General features: G+C 46.4%; 1 protein-coding gene across 2 annotated transcripts in view; it reads right to left on the bottom strand.

The window, feature by feature from the left end:
- GMNN (geminin DNA replication inhibitor) overlaps nucleotides 1-17,765 on the bottom strand; it is a 49,255-nt gene extending 31,490 nt beyond the window's left edge. For both annotated transcript variants that reach the window (XM_056521313.1, XM_056521314.1), the window contains exon 1: nucleotides 17,693-17,765. In XM_056521313.1, coding sequence (XP_056377288.1) covers nucleotides 17,693-17,750 — 58 coding nt within the window. In that variant the 5' untranslated portion in view covers nucleotides 17,751-17,765. The remainder of the gene's footprint in view (nucleotides 1-17,692) is intronic.
- Between the last annotated feature and the right edge of the window lie 131 nt (nucleotides 17,766-17,896).

Here is a 17,896-nt window from a genome sequence, read left to right as displayed (position 1 = left end):
GACAATATCCTAGACAAAAGTCTGCTCCTCAGGTTCTCAGGCTCTAAGAAGAGGGGGAGACCCAAGGGGGGGGGTACTGTTACGCCGAGCGCTCCGGGTCCCCGCTCCTCCCTGGAGCGCTCGCTACACTCTCCTCACTGCAGCGCTCCGGTCAGATCCACTGACCCGGGGCGCTGCGATACCGCCTCCAGCCGGGATGCGATTCGCGATGCGGGTGGCGCCCGCTCGCGATGCGCACCCCGGCTCCCGTACCTGACTCGCTCTCCGTCGGTCCTGTCCCGGCGCGCGCGGCCCCGCTCCTTAGGGCGCGCGCGCGCCGGGTCTTTGCGATTTAAAGGGCCACTGCGCCGCTGATTGGCGCAGTGGTTCCAATTAGTCTGATCACCTGTGCACTTCCCTATATCACCTCACTTCCCCTGCACTTCCTTGCCGGATCTTGTTGCCATCGTGCCAGTGAAAGCGTTTCCTTGTGTGTTCCTAGCCTGTGTTCCAGACCTCCTGCCGTTGCCCCTGACTACGATCCTTGCTGCCTGCCCCGACCTTCTGCTACGTCCGACCTTGCTTCTGTCTACTCCCTTGTACCGCGCCTATCTTCAGCAGCCAGAGAGGTGAGCCGTTGCTAGTGGATACGACCTGGTCACTACCGCCGCAGCAAGACCATCCCGCTTTGCGGCGGGCTCTGGTGAAAACCAGTAGTGACTTAGAACCGATCCACTAGCACGGTCCACGCCAATCCCTCTCCGGCACAGAGGATCCACTACCTGCCAGCCGGCATCGTGACAGGTATCCCCCAACATAGTCTGATTTGCGACGTTGCCACACATTGGAATTACACCCTCCATATGTTGGACCAACTATACGAACAGAGAAAATTCATCACCGATTTCTTGATGATCCAAGCGGACAGTGGCAGCTCATAGGTGACACCTGCCGTTTGCTCAGGCCCTTTGAGGAAGCCACATTACTAGTCATTCGCCAGGATTACGGGATGAACAACGTCATTCCACTGCTTCATTTCTTACAACATGTGTTGGAAACCATGGCTGGTCAGGGCACTGGAGACGTGGCGCCTACATCTCACGGCCACATGAGCCCTGAGGGGGCTGAACTGGAGGAGGAAGAGGAGGAAAGGCTGAAAGGCAGGGTCTGGAACAGGTGGTATCTCGCCAGGCGGAGGACTGCCAGCTCGATGTTCACCAGAATGGGTATTTAAAAAATTAAAATAAATTCAAATTAAATAAAATAAAAATTACATACAAATTTTCTTTATTATCTTCAATTTTGATGCCATATGGTCTCCCTGCTGCTACATCCAGATGCTCTGTGGCAGTGATACTAATAGTGATGTCTGTAATCTGCATGTCATACTGAATAACAGTATTATTTCACTAACACTCATTTCTCACACACTCCCTATGCATGTTAGAACAAGGCAAAGTCTTCTACGCCCCTATTGAGGCTATATGGTCTCCTCATGTTTCTGCCACCTCCACGCTGTGTCATTCAGCCACTATATGCTCTCCTCATACTGATGCCACCTTACAGGCTTTGTTATTGTGCCGCTCTGCAGGCTTTGTCATTGTGGCGCTCTGCAACAGTAATTCTTATAGCGACGCCTCTGATCTGCATGTCATACTGAATAACAGTATTCTTTCCTAACCCAGCACACACTCTATGTGTGTTACAGCAAGGCCCCTTCTGAGGCTCTCTGTAGGCCAGAAATAGCCGTTTTTAACCCCTTAAGGACTCGAGGTTTTTCTGTTTTTGCATTTTCTTTTTTTCCTCTTTTTACCTTTAAAAAATCATAACTCTTTAAATTTTGCACCTAAAAATCCATATGATGGCTTATTTTTTACGCCACCAATTCTATTTGGAATGACGTCAGTCATTTTACCCAAAAATCTACGGTGAAACAGAAAAAAAATCATTGGGAGACAAAATTGAAAAAAACACACCACTTTTTCCGTTTCTACACAGTACATTTTTCTGTAAAAATTAATTAATTAATTTATATAGCGCCTACAGATTCCGCAGCGCTTACAATTATGGGGTACAAACAAAGACAAGTATCAGACATAATATTACACAATAACTATTCAAACAAGAGGTGTTGGGATATGTTGAGGATATGTTGAGGCCAATTAAAGAATGTTATAGGCCTGTCTGAAGAGATGTGTTTTTAGGCCACATTTGAAACTATGGATGTTGTTGTTGAGTCTGAGGGTTTGAGGGATAGCATTCCAGAGACCCGGTGCAGCCAAGAGTGAAGTCTTGGAGATGGGAGTGAGAAGTTCTGATTATAGAAGATGTTAGTGTGAGATCATTAGCAGATCGGAGAGAACGTGTAGGATGGTAGACAGAGATGAGAGAGGAGATGTAGGGAGGTGCAGCATTGTGGAGAGCTTTGTGTGTGAGACTGAGGATTTTGTACTGTATTCTGGACTGAATTGGTAACCAGTGTAGTGACTGGCACAGGGAGGAGGCGTCGGTGTAGCGGCTGGAGAGGAAGATGAGTCTGGCTGTGGCATTAAGGATGGACTGAAGAGGAGAGAGTTTGGAGAAGGCCTATTAGTAAAGAGTTACAGTAGTCGATGCGGGAGTGAATCAAAGCAAGAGAGAGTTTTAGCAGTTTCAGTAGTGAGAAACGGGCGGATTCTGGAAATGTTTTTGAGATGCAGGTGACAAGAACGTGAAAGAGACTGAATATGGGGAGTGAAAGACAGATCAGAGTCAAGTATAACTCCAAGACAGCGAGCCTGCTGCCCGGGAGTTATGGTAGTACCACATACCGAGATGGAAATGTCAGGGTTAGGAATAGGCGTACGCAGCCTATTGCATTAGGGTGTGCACCCTAAAGCACAAACTCACGCCGCACGCATGCGTATATATATAATATATATATATATATACATACACACACACACATATACAAACACACAAATACACTCTTGCTTGCATGCTCACATACATAAACAGATAAGACAGCACTAGATAAATCCATTGTCCCCGTAGTCATCCAGATAGCCAATCCGGATACCAAACATGCAAGAAAGTCCAAGACCACAGCACCAAAATTGGAAAAAAAGAGCTATTATTTATTGGTTCCTCAAAAAAAACTTTTGGGGAACCAATAAACTACAGCTCTTTTGCACGTATCAGTTCATAATTTTTGGTGCTGTGGTCTTGGACTTTGTTGCAGGACCTGTATACCATATAAGTAATTGTGTCCAGGATCATATAAAGGTAGATACCAGCTGTACAAAGGATCGGTATACCATATAGGGGATTATAGTTACTTCTAGGGACTCACAGGTAACATAATTTCTGATCAGCGATGTCCTCTTTCCTTTTCTTGTGCATCTGGATCAGACTGACATGTCAACTTCTTCCAGGTAAAAACCGTCTCTTTAGCATCTGCAGGAAAAACATGTTTGACTCTGCATTTTTCCAGTGCAATGCCCTCTCATAATAAGGATAGTAGGTACCCCATTAAGTAGGCCTATCCCCCACCATTGACCCCCTTATTAGATAAATACGTCTGAAAGTAGGTAGGTTGTTAGCTAGCTAGATAGGTAGGCAGGTAAGTAGGTAGCTAGTTGCAACCTACATGGGTAGGTTGCAACTATGTCAGTAGCTAGGTATGTTCATAGCTAGGTTGGTTGTTAGCTAGATAGCTTGTTAAGTGTCTAGGTAGATTGTTAGCTAGCTAAGTAGATAGCCATACAGGTAGGTAGTTAGGTTGCTAGGTAGATAGCTAGGTAGGTAGCAAGGTTGGTTATTAGCAACATAGGTGGGTAGCTAGCTAGGTAGCCAGGTAGGCAATTAGCTAGGTAGGTTGTTAGCTAGCACGGCAGCCATGTAGTTAGGTTGCTAGGTAGATAGATAGCTAGGTAGGTAGCCAGGTAATTAGGTAGATGGATAGTTAGGTAGGTAGATATTCAGGTTGCTAGATAGCCAGTTAGGTAGGCAAGTAGCCAGCTTGCTATGTAGGTAGCCAGGTAGTTAGATAGCCAGGGAAGTAGGAAACCAGGTAGGTAGGTTGTTAGCTAGATTGGCAGGAAGGAATTAACACTTTTCAGGTTAAAATGATGGGTCTCCCAGTACATTAATAATATAGACACTGATTTGAATAGGGACCTTCCATACAATAAAATATACCTTTTATTACGTTCCAATAAAATATCGACTTACACTACAAAATATACAGGCTGCCACCGGTCACCTATGGATTAGCACACATTTATCTTATTGCACTTGAGTATAAGTAGTCTCTCAGAATAAACTCAATATAAAGTGCAAAAACTGTGTATAAAAACACACAAAATATACACACAAAAAATTCCAACAGGAGGTATGCTCCAGGTTTATCTTCTGTTCTGTACATGACATAAATTCCTTTATCCCCGGAATAAATGTAGTCAGATACAGTAAATAAACAGAGTTACATGTGAACAGTGGCATAAATGAGAACATTAATACATAAAAGGAATTTATGTCATGTAACAAAAAAAACCTCAGCTCTGATCGATAGTGAGAACAGAATAGAAGATAAACCTGGACCATACCTCCCGTTGGAATTCTTTGTGTATATATATTTTGTGTGTTTTTATACACAGTTTTTTCACTTTATATGGAGTTTATCCTGAGAGACTACGTATACTCAAGTGCAATATGATAAATGTGTGCTAAACCATAGGTGACAGCCTGTTTATTTTGTAGTGTAAGTCAATATTTAAATGGAACTTAATAAAAGGTATATCTTATCATATGGAAGGTCCCTATTCAAATCAGTGTCTATAAGGTATGTAGGTTGGTTTTTAGCTAGCTAGGTCAGTTGATAGCTAGGTGGATTGTTAGTTGATAGCTAGGTAGATAGCATGTAGGCAAAGTCAGATCGCAATACACAATGTTACTTCACACTTACTCTACTGGACCCTTTTCACATAGACACGCTATTATGCAGTTACTTCTGTGAATGCTTATTACTGCTTTTTATTTTGCAGTCCAATTATATATGAGTTAATGTCCTTTGTATGTTTAGTTCACAAATTGAGCAATTGATAGAGTCATTTCATACAATTATAGATGCATAGCCTCTAGTGTTATTCAAAGTGCATATTTAATTAGGTGTTACTGTTTCACATTTTTGTAAACTGTGCATTCATAAACATAAAGTGCATAACTTTGCCTTGATGTCAGGACCTTTCTTGTATAATTGCACAAAGTCCTGTGTATTACATCGGGTCCCTATATTAGCACCAGGTAATGTATTCACTGTTCACTTTATTGCAAATGTCCCAACACTGCGCTATTGCATTTGTGCCCGTCATTGGTGGCCCGTGAAGCGATATTAGAAGAATACACGCTACAATGTGATCCCTGATTAATTGAAGCGGATGAAACACGTAGGATCGCCTATGGCAATGTGAACAGAGCCCAAATACTTGAAACCAGCTACCACTACCTAGGAAACAGCTAAGTGCAATGGCATAGTGTTATACAATCTGCAGCCAATGCGTAACAAAGGAAGGTGTGTACATGTGTGGATTAGGAAATGGAGTGACGGGCACTAGTGCAATAGTGCAGTGTTGGGACATTTGCAATAAAGTGAACAGTGAATACATAACCTGGTGCTAATATAGGGACCCGATGTAATACACAGGACTTTGTGCAATTATACAAGAAGGGTCCTGACATCAAGGCAAAGTTATGCACCTTATGTTTATGAATGCGCAGTTTACACAAAAAAACAGTAACACCTAATTATATATTCACTTTGAATAACACTAGAGCAGTGGTCTTCAACCTACGGACCTCCAGATGTTGTAAAACTACAACTCCCAGCATGCCCTGACAGCCGTTGGCTGTCCGGGCATGATGGGAGTTGAAGTTTTGCAACATCTGAAGGTCCGCAGGTTGGAGACCACTGCACTAGAGGCTCTGCATCTATAATTGATTGATTGTATGAAGTGCACTCCATCAGTTGCTCTATTTGTGAACTAAACATACAAAGGACATTAATTAACATATAATTGGACTGCAAAATACAGAGCAGTAATAAACATTCACAGAAGTAACTGCATTATAGCGTGTCTATGTGAAAAGGGTCCAGTAGAGTAAGTGTGAAGTAACACTGTGTATTGTGACTAAAAGCCACATTTGCCCTAAACCCCCCTCCCTCCCCCTCGGTCACCACCCCACACGATTCCCCATCCCAGAGAGTACCGAAGAAAATAACAAAAAAATCTCACCTAGTCCCACGCAGCGATCTCCAGAAGAGCCGGGCCGCGTTCTCTCTTCTCCACAGTGCAGGCGCTGATGACTGACATCATCGGCGCCTGCATCTGGGAAGAGGTCACGGCCTTCTCTGAACTGTGTGCGCACGCATTCCAGAAGCTTCGCCGTGAGTGACCAGCTATGAATGCCTCCCTGGGTTAAAAAGACCCAGGGAGCATATAATACAGCAAAGTCTGCGTGCACAACTGGGGGGGATTTCCCCCATGATCTGTCCCCCTGCATGATTTTCTGGGGGGGGATGTGTCCCCCCGGTTCCTACGCTCCCTGGATGTCCCGAATGTGACGGGAGCCTGGGCTTGATTAGGGTGTGCCCAGGCACACCCGGCACACCCCGTGCGCACGCCTATGGGGTTAGGTACAGTATCAGTTGATGGAGATAAAGTTCTGTTTTAGAAAGATTTAGTTTCAGATATAAAGAGGATGTCTGAGACGGCAGAGAGACAGTCACTGGTAATCTGTAGGAGTGCAGGGGTGATGTTGGCGGAGGAGGTATAGAGTTGGGTGTCATCAGCATAGTGGTGGTACTGGAAACCAAATCTACTGATTGTTTTTCCAATGGGAGATGTGTAGAGTGAAAAGAGTAGAGGACCCAGGACCGATCCCTGGGGAACCCCGACAGCAAGGGGAAGAGGAGAAGAAGTAGAGCCAGAAAATGAGACACTAAAGGAGCGGCCAGAGAGATAGGAGGAAATTGACACCTTCTCTTTATTCTGTAGGTCCATACAATTAAAATGATACCCTACTTATGTAGGTTTGATTTTGTCGTACTTCTGAAAAAATCATAACTACATGCAGGAAAATGTATACGTTTAAAATTGTCATCTTCTGACCCCTATAACTTTTTTTATTTTTCTGTGTATGAGGCGGTATGAGGGCTCATTTTTTGCGCGTACGCCACTGACCGTGCAGTTTAATTAACGATATATTTTTATAATTCGGACATTTCTGCATGCGGCGATACCACATATGTTTATTTTTAAATGGGAAAAGGGGGGTGATTCAAACTTTTATTAGGGAAAGGGTTAAATGATCTTTATTCACTTTTTTTTTCCAGTTTTTTTTTTTTTGCAGTGTTATAGCTCCCATAGGGGGCTATAACACTGCACACACTGATCTTTTACATTGATCAATGGTTTCTCATAGGAAACCATTGATCAATGATTCTGCCGCTTGACTGCTCATGCCTGGATCTCAGGCACTGAGCAGTCATTCACCGATCAGACACAAGGAGGCAAGGTAAAGGACCCTCCTGCTGTGTCACAGCTGTTCAGGATGCCGCGATTTCACCGCGGACATCCCGAACAGCCCCAACTAACCGCCAATGATTTACTTTCACTTTAGACGTGGCGTTCCAGCATGGCGGCTGGAAGTCCCCTCACCTGCCTCCAGCCGTCTCCAGGGGTCTTCTGCTCTGGTTGAGCAGACCAGAGCAGAAGATGATTGATAACACTGATCAGTTCTATGTCCTATGCATAGCACTGAACAGTATTAGCAATCAAACGATTGCTATAGATATTCCCCTATGGGGATATAAAAAGTGTAAAAAAAATCCACTCCCCCAATAGAAATGAAAATTGTCAGTTTTTCCCCATTTTACCCCCAAAAAGCGTGAATTTTTTTCCCATAAACATATTTGGTATCGCCGCGTGCGTAAATGTCCAAACTATCAAAATATAGGGCCTCATTTACTAAGAGTTTCGGGTTTTTACTAGTGGGAAAAGTTGTTTCAGACATTCAGGATTCCTCTCTATTTACTATTGGGAAAAGTCGGGAACATTTTCTGACCACCTTTTTCTAGGTCGATATTTCCAGCCATTTACCCACAGGATTTTCTGTGAATTCCATAGTAAATCGGTCGGGTTGTGAAACCACGCCCCTTTTGTGACACACACGCCCCTTTTGTGGCAGACCACGCCCCTTTTGGGGGGTTTCCCGGATTTTTCAGGCGCACACTGGCGCAGACAAAAACTGGTCGGTTTCAAAACTGGCCGGTTTCAGCTTAGTAAATGAGGCCCATAATGTTAATGATCCCGTACGGTGAACGGCGTGAACGTAAAAAAATTAAAAAAGTCAAAAAAATCAGCTTTTTTGTCACATTTTATTCCCAAAAAAATGTGTAAAAAATTATTTAAAAGTTTTATATATGCAAATGTGGTATCGATAACAAGTACAGATGATGACACAAAATATGAGCCCTCATACCCAGGGGCGGACTGACACCACCCAGGGCCCCCAGATCAAATAAAGCAAGGGCCCCCAGCAAGACTCCAGCCCTGGCCCCACCTCTGTTCCGCCCCTATTCCCGCCCAGTATGCATATGAATATTTGCCATAGAAAGGAATAGGGGGTGCAGTGTGCTTGAAGCTATGGGGTACTTTGAGATATGGCAATGCCAATTACCTTAACTACACCAAGGGGGAGATTTATCAAAACTTGTGCAGAGGAAAAGTTGTCCAGTTGCCCATAGCAACCAGTCAAATTGCTTCTCTCATTTTTCAGAGGCCTTTTCAAAAATGAAAGAAATTATCTGATTGGTTGCTATGGGCAACTCAGCAACTTTTCTTCTGGACCGGTTTTGATGAATCTCCCCCCAAGTGCCTTAACTCCTTAGGGACGAAGGGCGTATGCATACGCGCTCACGTCCCGTCACTTAAGGATGGAGGGCGTATCCATACGCCCTCGGCATTTCCGATCACTGCTGCCGCTCGCCGGGCGGTGATCGGACCGGGATGCCTGCTGAGTTACAGTGGGTTTACAGTGGGTTTCCTTCAAGGAAACTTACTGTGAACCCCTGCCTGTGTGAATGCACCCTAAAAACACTACACTAACAAATAATAAAAGGTTAAACACTACACATACACCCCCTTACACGTCGCCCCCCCCCCCCAATAAAAATGAAAAACGTCTCATACGGAAGTGTTTCCTAAACGGCGCCTCCAGCTGTGGCAAAACCACAACTCCCAGTGTTGCCGGACAGCCATAGACTGTCCTGGCAGGCTGGGAGTCTTGCAACAGCTAGAGGCACCCTGTTTGGGAAACACTGCTGTAGGGTTTTGGTGGAGACAAGCCCCATCCTTGTAACCGGGTCCACCACTATTGCAAATTCCTTATTCAGGCCACAAATGCGCATGGCGCTCTCTCACTTCAGAGCCCTGTCGTATTTCAAGGCAACAGTTTAGGGCCACATATGGGGTATCTCCGTACTGGGGAGAAATTGCGTTACAAATTTTGGGGGGATTTTTCTCCCATTACCCTTTGTAGAAATGGTAAATTTGGGGAAAAAACTGCACTTTAGTGAAAATTTTTTTTTTTTCATTCACACATCCGAATTTAACGAAGTCGTCAAACACCTGTGGGGTGTTAAGGCTCACCAGACCCCTTGTTACGTGCCTTGAGGGGTGTAGTTTCCAAAATAGTATGCCATGTGGGTTTTTTTTTGCTGTTCTGGCACCATAGGGGCTTCCTAAATGTGACATGCCCCCAAAAACCATTTCAGCAAAACTCACTCTCCAAAATCCCATTGTCGCTCCTTCCCTTCTGAGCCCTCTACTGCGCCCACCAAACACTTGACATACACATATGAGGTATTTCCATACTCGAGAGAAATTGGGTTACAAATTTTGGGGGGCTCTTTCTCCTTTTACCCCTTGTAAAATTTCAAAAACTGGGTCTACAAGAACATGCGCGTGTAAGAAATTAAGATTTTGAATTTTCTCCTTCACTTTGCTGCTATTCCTGTGAAACACCTAAAGGGTTAAAAAACTTACTGAATGTCATTTTGAATACTTTGAGGGGTGCAGTTTTTATAATGGGGTAATTTATGGGGTATTTCTAATATGAAGGCCCTTCAAATAAACTTCAAAACTGAACTGGCCCCTAAAAAATTCCAATATTGAAAATTTTGTGAAACATTGGAAAATTGCTGCTGAACTTTGAAGCCCTCTGATGTCTTCCAAAAGTAAAAACATGTCAATTTTATGATGCAAACATAAAGTAAACATATTGTATATGTGAATCAAAATATTATTTATTTAGAATGTTTATTTTCCTTACAAGCAGAGAGCTTCAAAGTTAGGAAAATGCAAAATTTTCAATTTTTTCATAAAATTTTGGAATTTTTCACCAAGAAATGATGCAAGTATCGACAAAAATTTACCACTAACATAAAGTAGAATATGTCACGAAAAAACTATCTCGGAATCAGAATGAAAAGTAAAAGCATCCCAGAGTTATTAATGCTTACAGTGACAGTGGTCAGAATTGCAAAAAATGCTCCCGTCCTTAGGGTTATAATGGGCTCCGTCTCCAAGGAGTTAAAACACTGAACTCCTCCTTTTTGTGCCAACTTGGGATCTCTTTCTGTGATACCCAGTTCAACTTGGCTTTAGCCTCCACTCACCTTTAAAGGGGTACTCCGGTGGAAAACTTATTTTTTAAATCAACTGGTGCCAGAAAGTTAAACAGATTTGTAAATTACTTCTATTAAAAATTCTTAATCCTTCCAGTACCTATTAGCTGCTGTATACTACAGAGGAAATTCTCTTCTATTTGGGATTTCTTTTCTGTCACGACCACAGTGCTCTCTGCTGACATCTCTGTCCATTTTGGGAAATGACCAGTGCAGCATTTGTTTGCTATGGTGATTTTCTTCTGCTCTGGACAGTTCCTAAAATGGACAGAGGTGTCAGCAGAGAGCACTGTGGTCGTGACAGAAAAGAAATCCCAAATAGAAAAGAAATTGTTCTGTAGTATACAGATGCTAATAAGTACTGAAAGGATTATAACATTTTAATAGAAATAATTTAAATATCTGTTTAACTTTCTGGTACCAGTTGATTTAAAAAAAAAAAAAGTTTTTCACAGGAGTACCTGCCTTTCACCACTCACTACATGATGGCACAGTCAGATATATAACTCATCTCTGACTGTGCCATCATATAGTGAGCGGTAAGAGGAAGGTAGAAAATAGCAACTAGTCCATTGATAAGCCACACACTTTACCTTTTTTGTCTCCTGCTTGGGTGAGGCCTCTTAGATTTATTACAGAAATAGCACAGCAGCACAGATTATTTCTGGAGGGAACTGTAGTGAGGCAGACTTTCTGAAATACTCTGTGCTGCTGGGAAGCCTACTCCATCTTCTATCTGCCTTTTACTGCCCCCTACATGATGGCACAGTCAGAGATATAAGTTATATTTCACATATAACTAAGTCAGACTGTTCCATCATGTAGGGAGCGGTGAAAGGCAGGTAGAAGATACATACGACTATACAATTCATAAGCCACCTACCAGGCCAGGCTAGCCTGGTTATGTGTCCATGCAGATGCCGACTGAGAAAGCTGGCAGCGAGATCAGGGCACTTCTTCGGCAGGGCTCTGTACACCGAGGACAGGCGGGGATCTGTACACCGAGGACAAGCAGGGTTCTGTACACTGAGGACAAGCAGGGCTCTGTACACCAAGGACAAGCAGGGATCTGTACACCGAGGACAAGCAGGGCTCTGTATATTGAGGACAAGCAGGGCTCTGTACACCGAGGACAGGCGGGGATCTGTACACCGAGGACAAGCAGGGCTCTATACACTGAGGACAAGCAGGGCTCTGTACACCGAGGACAAGCAGGGATCTGTACACCGAGGACAAGCAGGGCTCTGTATATTGAGGACAAGCAGGGCTCTGTACACTGAGGACAGGCGGGGATCTGTACACCGAGGACAGGCAGGGATCTGTACACCAAGCACAGGCAGGGATCTGTACACAGAGGACAGGCAGGGCTCTGTACACTGAGGACAAGCGGGGCCCTGTACACTGAGGACAAGCGGGGCCCTGTACACTGAGGACAAGCGGGGCCCTGTACACTGAGGACAAGCGGGGCCCTGTACACTGAGGACAAGGGGGACCCTGTACACTGAGGACAAGCACGGCTCCGTACACTGAGGACAAGCGGGGCCCTGTACACTGAGGACAAGAGGGGCTCTGTACACCGAGGACAGGCAGGGATCTGTACACCGAGGACAGGCGGGGCTCTGTACACCGAGGACAGGCGGGGATCTGTATACCAAGAACAGGCAGGGATCTGTACACCGAGGACAAGCAGGGCTCTGTACCCCGAGGACAGGCAGGGCCCTGTACACCGAGGACAGGCAGGGCTCTGTACACCGAGGACAGGCGGGGCTCTGTACACAGTGTACAGAGTTCCGCTTATCCTCAGTGTACAGAGCCCCGCTTGTCCTCAGTGTACAGAGGCGGGGCTCTGTACACTGAGGACAAGCGGGGCCCTGTACACTGAGGACAAGCGGGGCCCTGTACACTGAGGACAAGTGGGCTCTGTACACTGAGGACAAGAGGGCTCTGTACACTGAGGACAAGTGGGGCTCTGTACACTGAGGACAAGAGGGGCCCTGTACACTGAGGACAAGTGGGGTTCCGTATCTGAGGACAAGTGGGCTCAGTACACTGAGGGCGAGCAGGGCTCTGTACACTGAGGACAAACAGGGCTCTGTACACTGAGGACAAGCGGGGCTCTGTACACTGAGGACAAGCGGGGCTCTGTACACTGAGGACAAGTGGGGCCCTGTACACCGAGGACAAGTGGGGCCCTGTACACTGAGGACAAGCGGGGCCCTGTACACTGAGGACAAGCGGGGCCCTGTACACTGAGGACAAGCGGGGCTCCGTACACTGAGGAAAAGCAGGGCTCTGTACACTGAGGACAGGCAGGGATCTGTACACCGAGGAGAAGCAGGGCTCTGTATACTGAGGACAGGCAGGGCTCTGTACACAGAGGACAGGCGGGGATCTGTACACCGAGGACAGGCAGGGATCTGTACACTGAGGACAAGCAGGGCTCTGTACACTGAGGACAAGCGGGGCCCTGTACACTGAGGACAAGCGGGGCCCTGTACACTGAGGACAAACGGGGCCCTGTACACTGAGGACAAGAGGGGCTCTGTACACCGAGGACAGGCGGGGATCAGTACACCAAGGACAGGCGGGGCTTTGTACACCGAGGACAGGCAGGGATCTGTATACCGAGGACAGGCAGGGATCTGTACACCGAGGACAAGCGGGGCTCTGTACACCTAGGACAGGCGGGGCCCTGTACACCGAGGAAAAGCAGGGCGCTGTACATTGAGGACAAGCAGGGCCCTGTACACGGAGGACAAGAGGGGCTCTGTACACTGAGGACAAGCGGGGCTCTGTACACTGAGGACAAGCGGGGTTCTGTACACTGAGGACAAGCGGGGCCCTATACACTGAGGACAAGCGGGGCCCTGTACACTGAGGACAAGCGGGGCCCTGTACACTGAGGATAAGTGGGCTCTGTACACTGAGGACAAGCGGGGCTCTGTACACTGAGGACAAGCGGGGCCCAGTACACTGAGGACAAGAGGGGCTCTGTACACTGAGGACAAGTGAGGCCCTGTACACTGAGGACAAGCGGGGCCCTGTACACTGAGGACAAGAGGGGCCCATTACACTGAGGACAAGTGGGGCCCTGTACACTGAGGACAAGCGGGGCCCTGTACACTGAGGACAAGAGGGGCCCTGTACACTGAGGACAAGCTGGGCCCTGTACACTGAGGACAAGCGGGGCCCTGTACACTGAGGACAAGTGGGGCCCTGTACACTGAGGACAAGTGGGGCTCCGTACACTGAGGAAAAGCGGGGTTCCGTACCTGAGGACAAGTGGGCCCTGTACGAGAGAACGAGCGAGCAGGGCGGCGGGCGCACAGTAAGCTCCGACGTGGCCTCCGACGTGACCTCACGCGCTGCAGCGACACGCCGGAGTTCAAAGCGCATCTCCCAGGCAGCCACTGCAGTTCTCTTACAGGGCTGCCGTGGCTGTTTGAGAGATGCCAAACAGCAGCCAGCAGCACCGTTCTCCGGGTCCGGGTGTGTGCTGGGCCCGGGTCCGGGTGTGTGCTGGGCCCGGGTCCGGGTGTGTGCCGGGCCCGGGTGTGTGCCGGGCAAATAGATAACATTTTTATTTCATGTGGCAGGCGGCGGACAGCGGGCCCTTTCCCCGTCTGGGCCTTCGGACGAGGGCCGATTGGACCGGCCTGTCAGTCCGCCCCTGCTCATACCTCCCTATATACGGAAAAATTAAAAAGTTATAGGTGCTCAAAATAGGGCGATTTTTAGATTAATGATTTGGTACAAAAAGTTTTAGATTTTTTTTAAGCAGTACTAAATTATAAAAGTATCTAGCCATGGGTATCATTTTAATTGTATTGACCTACAGAATAAAGAACTCATGTCATTTTTACCATAAATTGTACAGTATGAAAACGAAACCCTCCAAAATGTGCAAAATTGTTGCTTCCATTTAAATTTCCTCCCTAAAAAAATATTTGTTGGGGTTCGCCGTACATTTTATGGTAAAATGAGAGGTTTCATTACAAAGTACAATTGGTCATGTAAAAATAAGCCCTTATATGGGTCTGTAGATGGAAATATAAAAGAGTTTTGGATTTTAGAAGGCGGGGAGGAAAAAACGAAAATGCAAAAATAAAATTGGCCTGGTCCTTAACCCCTTAAAGGAGTACTCCGGCACGCACTTTTTTCTGCAAAATAAAAGAAAACACACTTTCTCTTACCTGCCAACGAGCCCCCGGAGCTCCGGTACACTCCGGTACAGGTGTTCGGTCCCCGGACTGTATTCTTCTTACTTCCTGTTAGTCCGGCACGTCACACGGAGCTTCAGCCTATCACCAGCTGAGGCAGGACATCCCTGCGGCCGGTGATAGGCTGAAGCTCCGTGTGACGTGCCGGGCTAACAGGAAGTAAGAAGAATACAACCCGGGGACCGAACACCTGTACCGGAGCTTCGGGGGCTCGTTGGCAGGTAAGAGAAAGTGTGTTTTCTTTTATTTTGCAGCCCGGACGGGATAAAAGGAAAAAAGTGCGCGCCGGAGTACTCCTTTAAGGACGCAGCCCTTCGTTACTTCCGGGTGTAACGAAGCGTCACATGGCACTCAGCCTATTGCCGGCCGCCGTGATCTTCTGCCTTGGCCGGCGATAGGCTGAGCGCCATGTGACACTTCGTTACACCCGGAAGTATGAAGGAGATGGACCGGAGGACAGATTAGCTGTAGTGGCGCTCCGCGGGAACCCAGGGAGGTGAGTGATGGTTCATTTTCATTTATTTTGCAGCCCGGGCAGGATGGAGCACGAATACTCTGCACTAGAGTACTCCTTTAAGGACTGAGCCCTTTTTCGCAATTCAGACCACCGCCACTTTAAGCATTAATAACTCTAAGATGCTTTTACCGATTATTCTGATTCTGAGATTGTTTTTTCGAGACATATTCTACTTTATTTTGGTGGTAAATTTTCGTCGTTACTTGCATCCTTTTTTGGTGAAAAATCCCAAAATGTCATGAAAATTTTGAAAATTTAGCATTTTTCTAACTTTGAAGCTCTCTGCTTGTAAGGAAAATGGATATTCCAAAAATGTTTTATTTTTATTCACAAATACAATATGTCCACTTTATGTTGGCATCATAAAATGGACATATTTTTACTTTTTGAAAAAATTAGAGGGCTTCAAAGTAGAGAAGCAATTTTCAAAAATGTCATGAAAATTGCAAAATCTAAAGGGACAGATGTTACAGAACTACAACTCCCAGCATGCCTGGGCAGTCTAGACATGCTGAGAGTTGTAGTTTGGCAACATCTGGAGGGCTACTGTTTGGGCACCACTGTAACTTTGGCCTCCAAACTGTGACCCTCCAGATGTTGCAAAACTACAACTCCCAGCATGCTGGGAGTTGCAGTTTGGTGCCCGCTAGGAAGGGCAGTAGTAAATATCGCTTACTGCCCCCTTCCTCCCCCCGTCGTTTCCCTACCTGCGCCGAGATCTCCGCAGTCTCCAGCGACGATCGGCGGTCCCCACGCATCTTCTCCCCCAGGTACCGGCCTCGATCTTCTCCCCCCATTCTGCCCAACATCCAGGGGTGGGCAGAACGATCTCCTATATGGGACCCCTGATCTCTCCGGGAACAGGACGTCACGACCCCAGCACGAGCTGGCGGCCTAGGTACCCCATCCAGTTATCTCATGGGGAGAGCCGGGGCCCAGTGCAGGAGATCGTGGGGGTCCCAGCAGTTAGACAACCGCCTCCGCGATTTAAAACTTATCCCCTAAGTTTTTCAGCGTGATATATTTCCTTCAAGAATTTACTGTATGTCAGCCATTACTGTCCCCTCATATACCCACTGTCCGTCAGTCATTATTGTCCCCCTTATCTCCCCCCCATGTGTTTCAGTCATTAGTGTTCCCTCATCTCCTCCGTGTGTCACAGTAATTTCTATCCCTTCATCTCCCCCGTGTGTCAGTCATTACTGCCCCCTCATCTTTGCCTGTGTCACATGTCACAGTCATTAGTGTCTCCCCATCGCTCCCGTGTGTCACAGCCATTTCTGTCCCCTAATCTCCCCTCCTGTGTATTTTAGTATTTAAATGTTATCGTGTGAATGTGCCCCTAGGGCCCATGCACACTACGGAATTTCTGAGCGGAGAAATCCTGCTTGGTAAATATGGTGCTGCATAGTCCCATTGCTGTAGATGGGATTCCACTACAGAATTTAGCTCTGCCACAAAAATTCATCTGCCAGAAAAATGATCATATTCATTCTTTTGGCAGAATACAGGGCAGAGTGAAATGCCGGCTTTGGTGGCGGGCAATGTCCACGCGGTCGTAGCCGACTCATCCAGTCAGTGCCAGCCACCCTCGGAATCACCGCCCAGAGTGCATCTAGGTGGAGATTCCGATGTGTGCATAGAGCCTAAGGCCATGTTCACACTGCCAAAAATGTGCAGGATGTCAGACTATAAAACATGGGCGGACATTTTGCATATTTGAATGTTCCGACGGGTGGAAGGACCACTCTGAAATGTGCTGTCTCATAGATGGCAAAGCATTGCTGAGTGGAATCTGCAGAAAGAATAGACATGTCTATGCTTTCTGCAGATGCTGGTAACGGGATTCTGCCGTGTGCACAGTATAAATCAATGGGACTCTGCTGCAGTAGAATTTCTGAGCTAAAAACAGCTGTTGCAAATTTACAACGTCCAGCGTACGGCATGCTGGGTGTTGTAGTTTTGCAGCATTTGGGGACACAGGGGGAGATTTATCAAAACCTGTCCAGAGGAAAAATTGCTGAATTGCCCATAGCAACCAAAGTGCTTCTTTCATTTCTGAAAATGGCCTCTGAAAAATGAAAGAAGCAATATGATTGGTTGCTGTGGGCAATTTTTTCTCCAGACAGGTTTTGATCAATCTCCCCCACATTGTTTAGAAAACACTGTTGTTAAATCCATACAAATAGTAGAGCACAGCATCAAACCACATGATGACATCTGCAGCAGGTTTTGTACGTGTGAACGTACCCCTAAAAGTGTAATAATGGAGGACTTCGGGAAACAATAGCTTGTCATGTTTTTCCATGTTTGCAGCTGTTTAATAAAGTTTAGTGAAAATCTATACTGACGCGCTAGCACGAGATGTCATGTGAAAAGACGTCACCAGTTGCTAAATCGCTAAACATAGGGCCCTCCTGTGTGGACGCTACCATTCCTGGAGGGGTGTATGGC

Source organism: Hyla sarda, chromosome 5 (genome assembly GCF_029499605.1).
Source record: "Hyla sarda isolate aHylSar1 chromosome 5, aHylSar1.hap1, whole genome shotgun sequence".
Classification (NCBI taxonomy): Eukaryota; Metazoa; Chordata; class Amphibia; order Anura; family Hylidae; genus Hyla; species Hyla sarda.
This window is presented reverse-complemented; position numbering and strand designations above follow the sequence as displayed.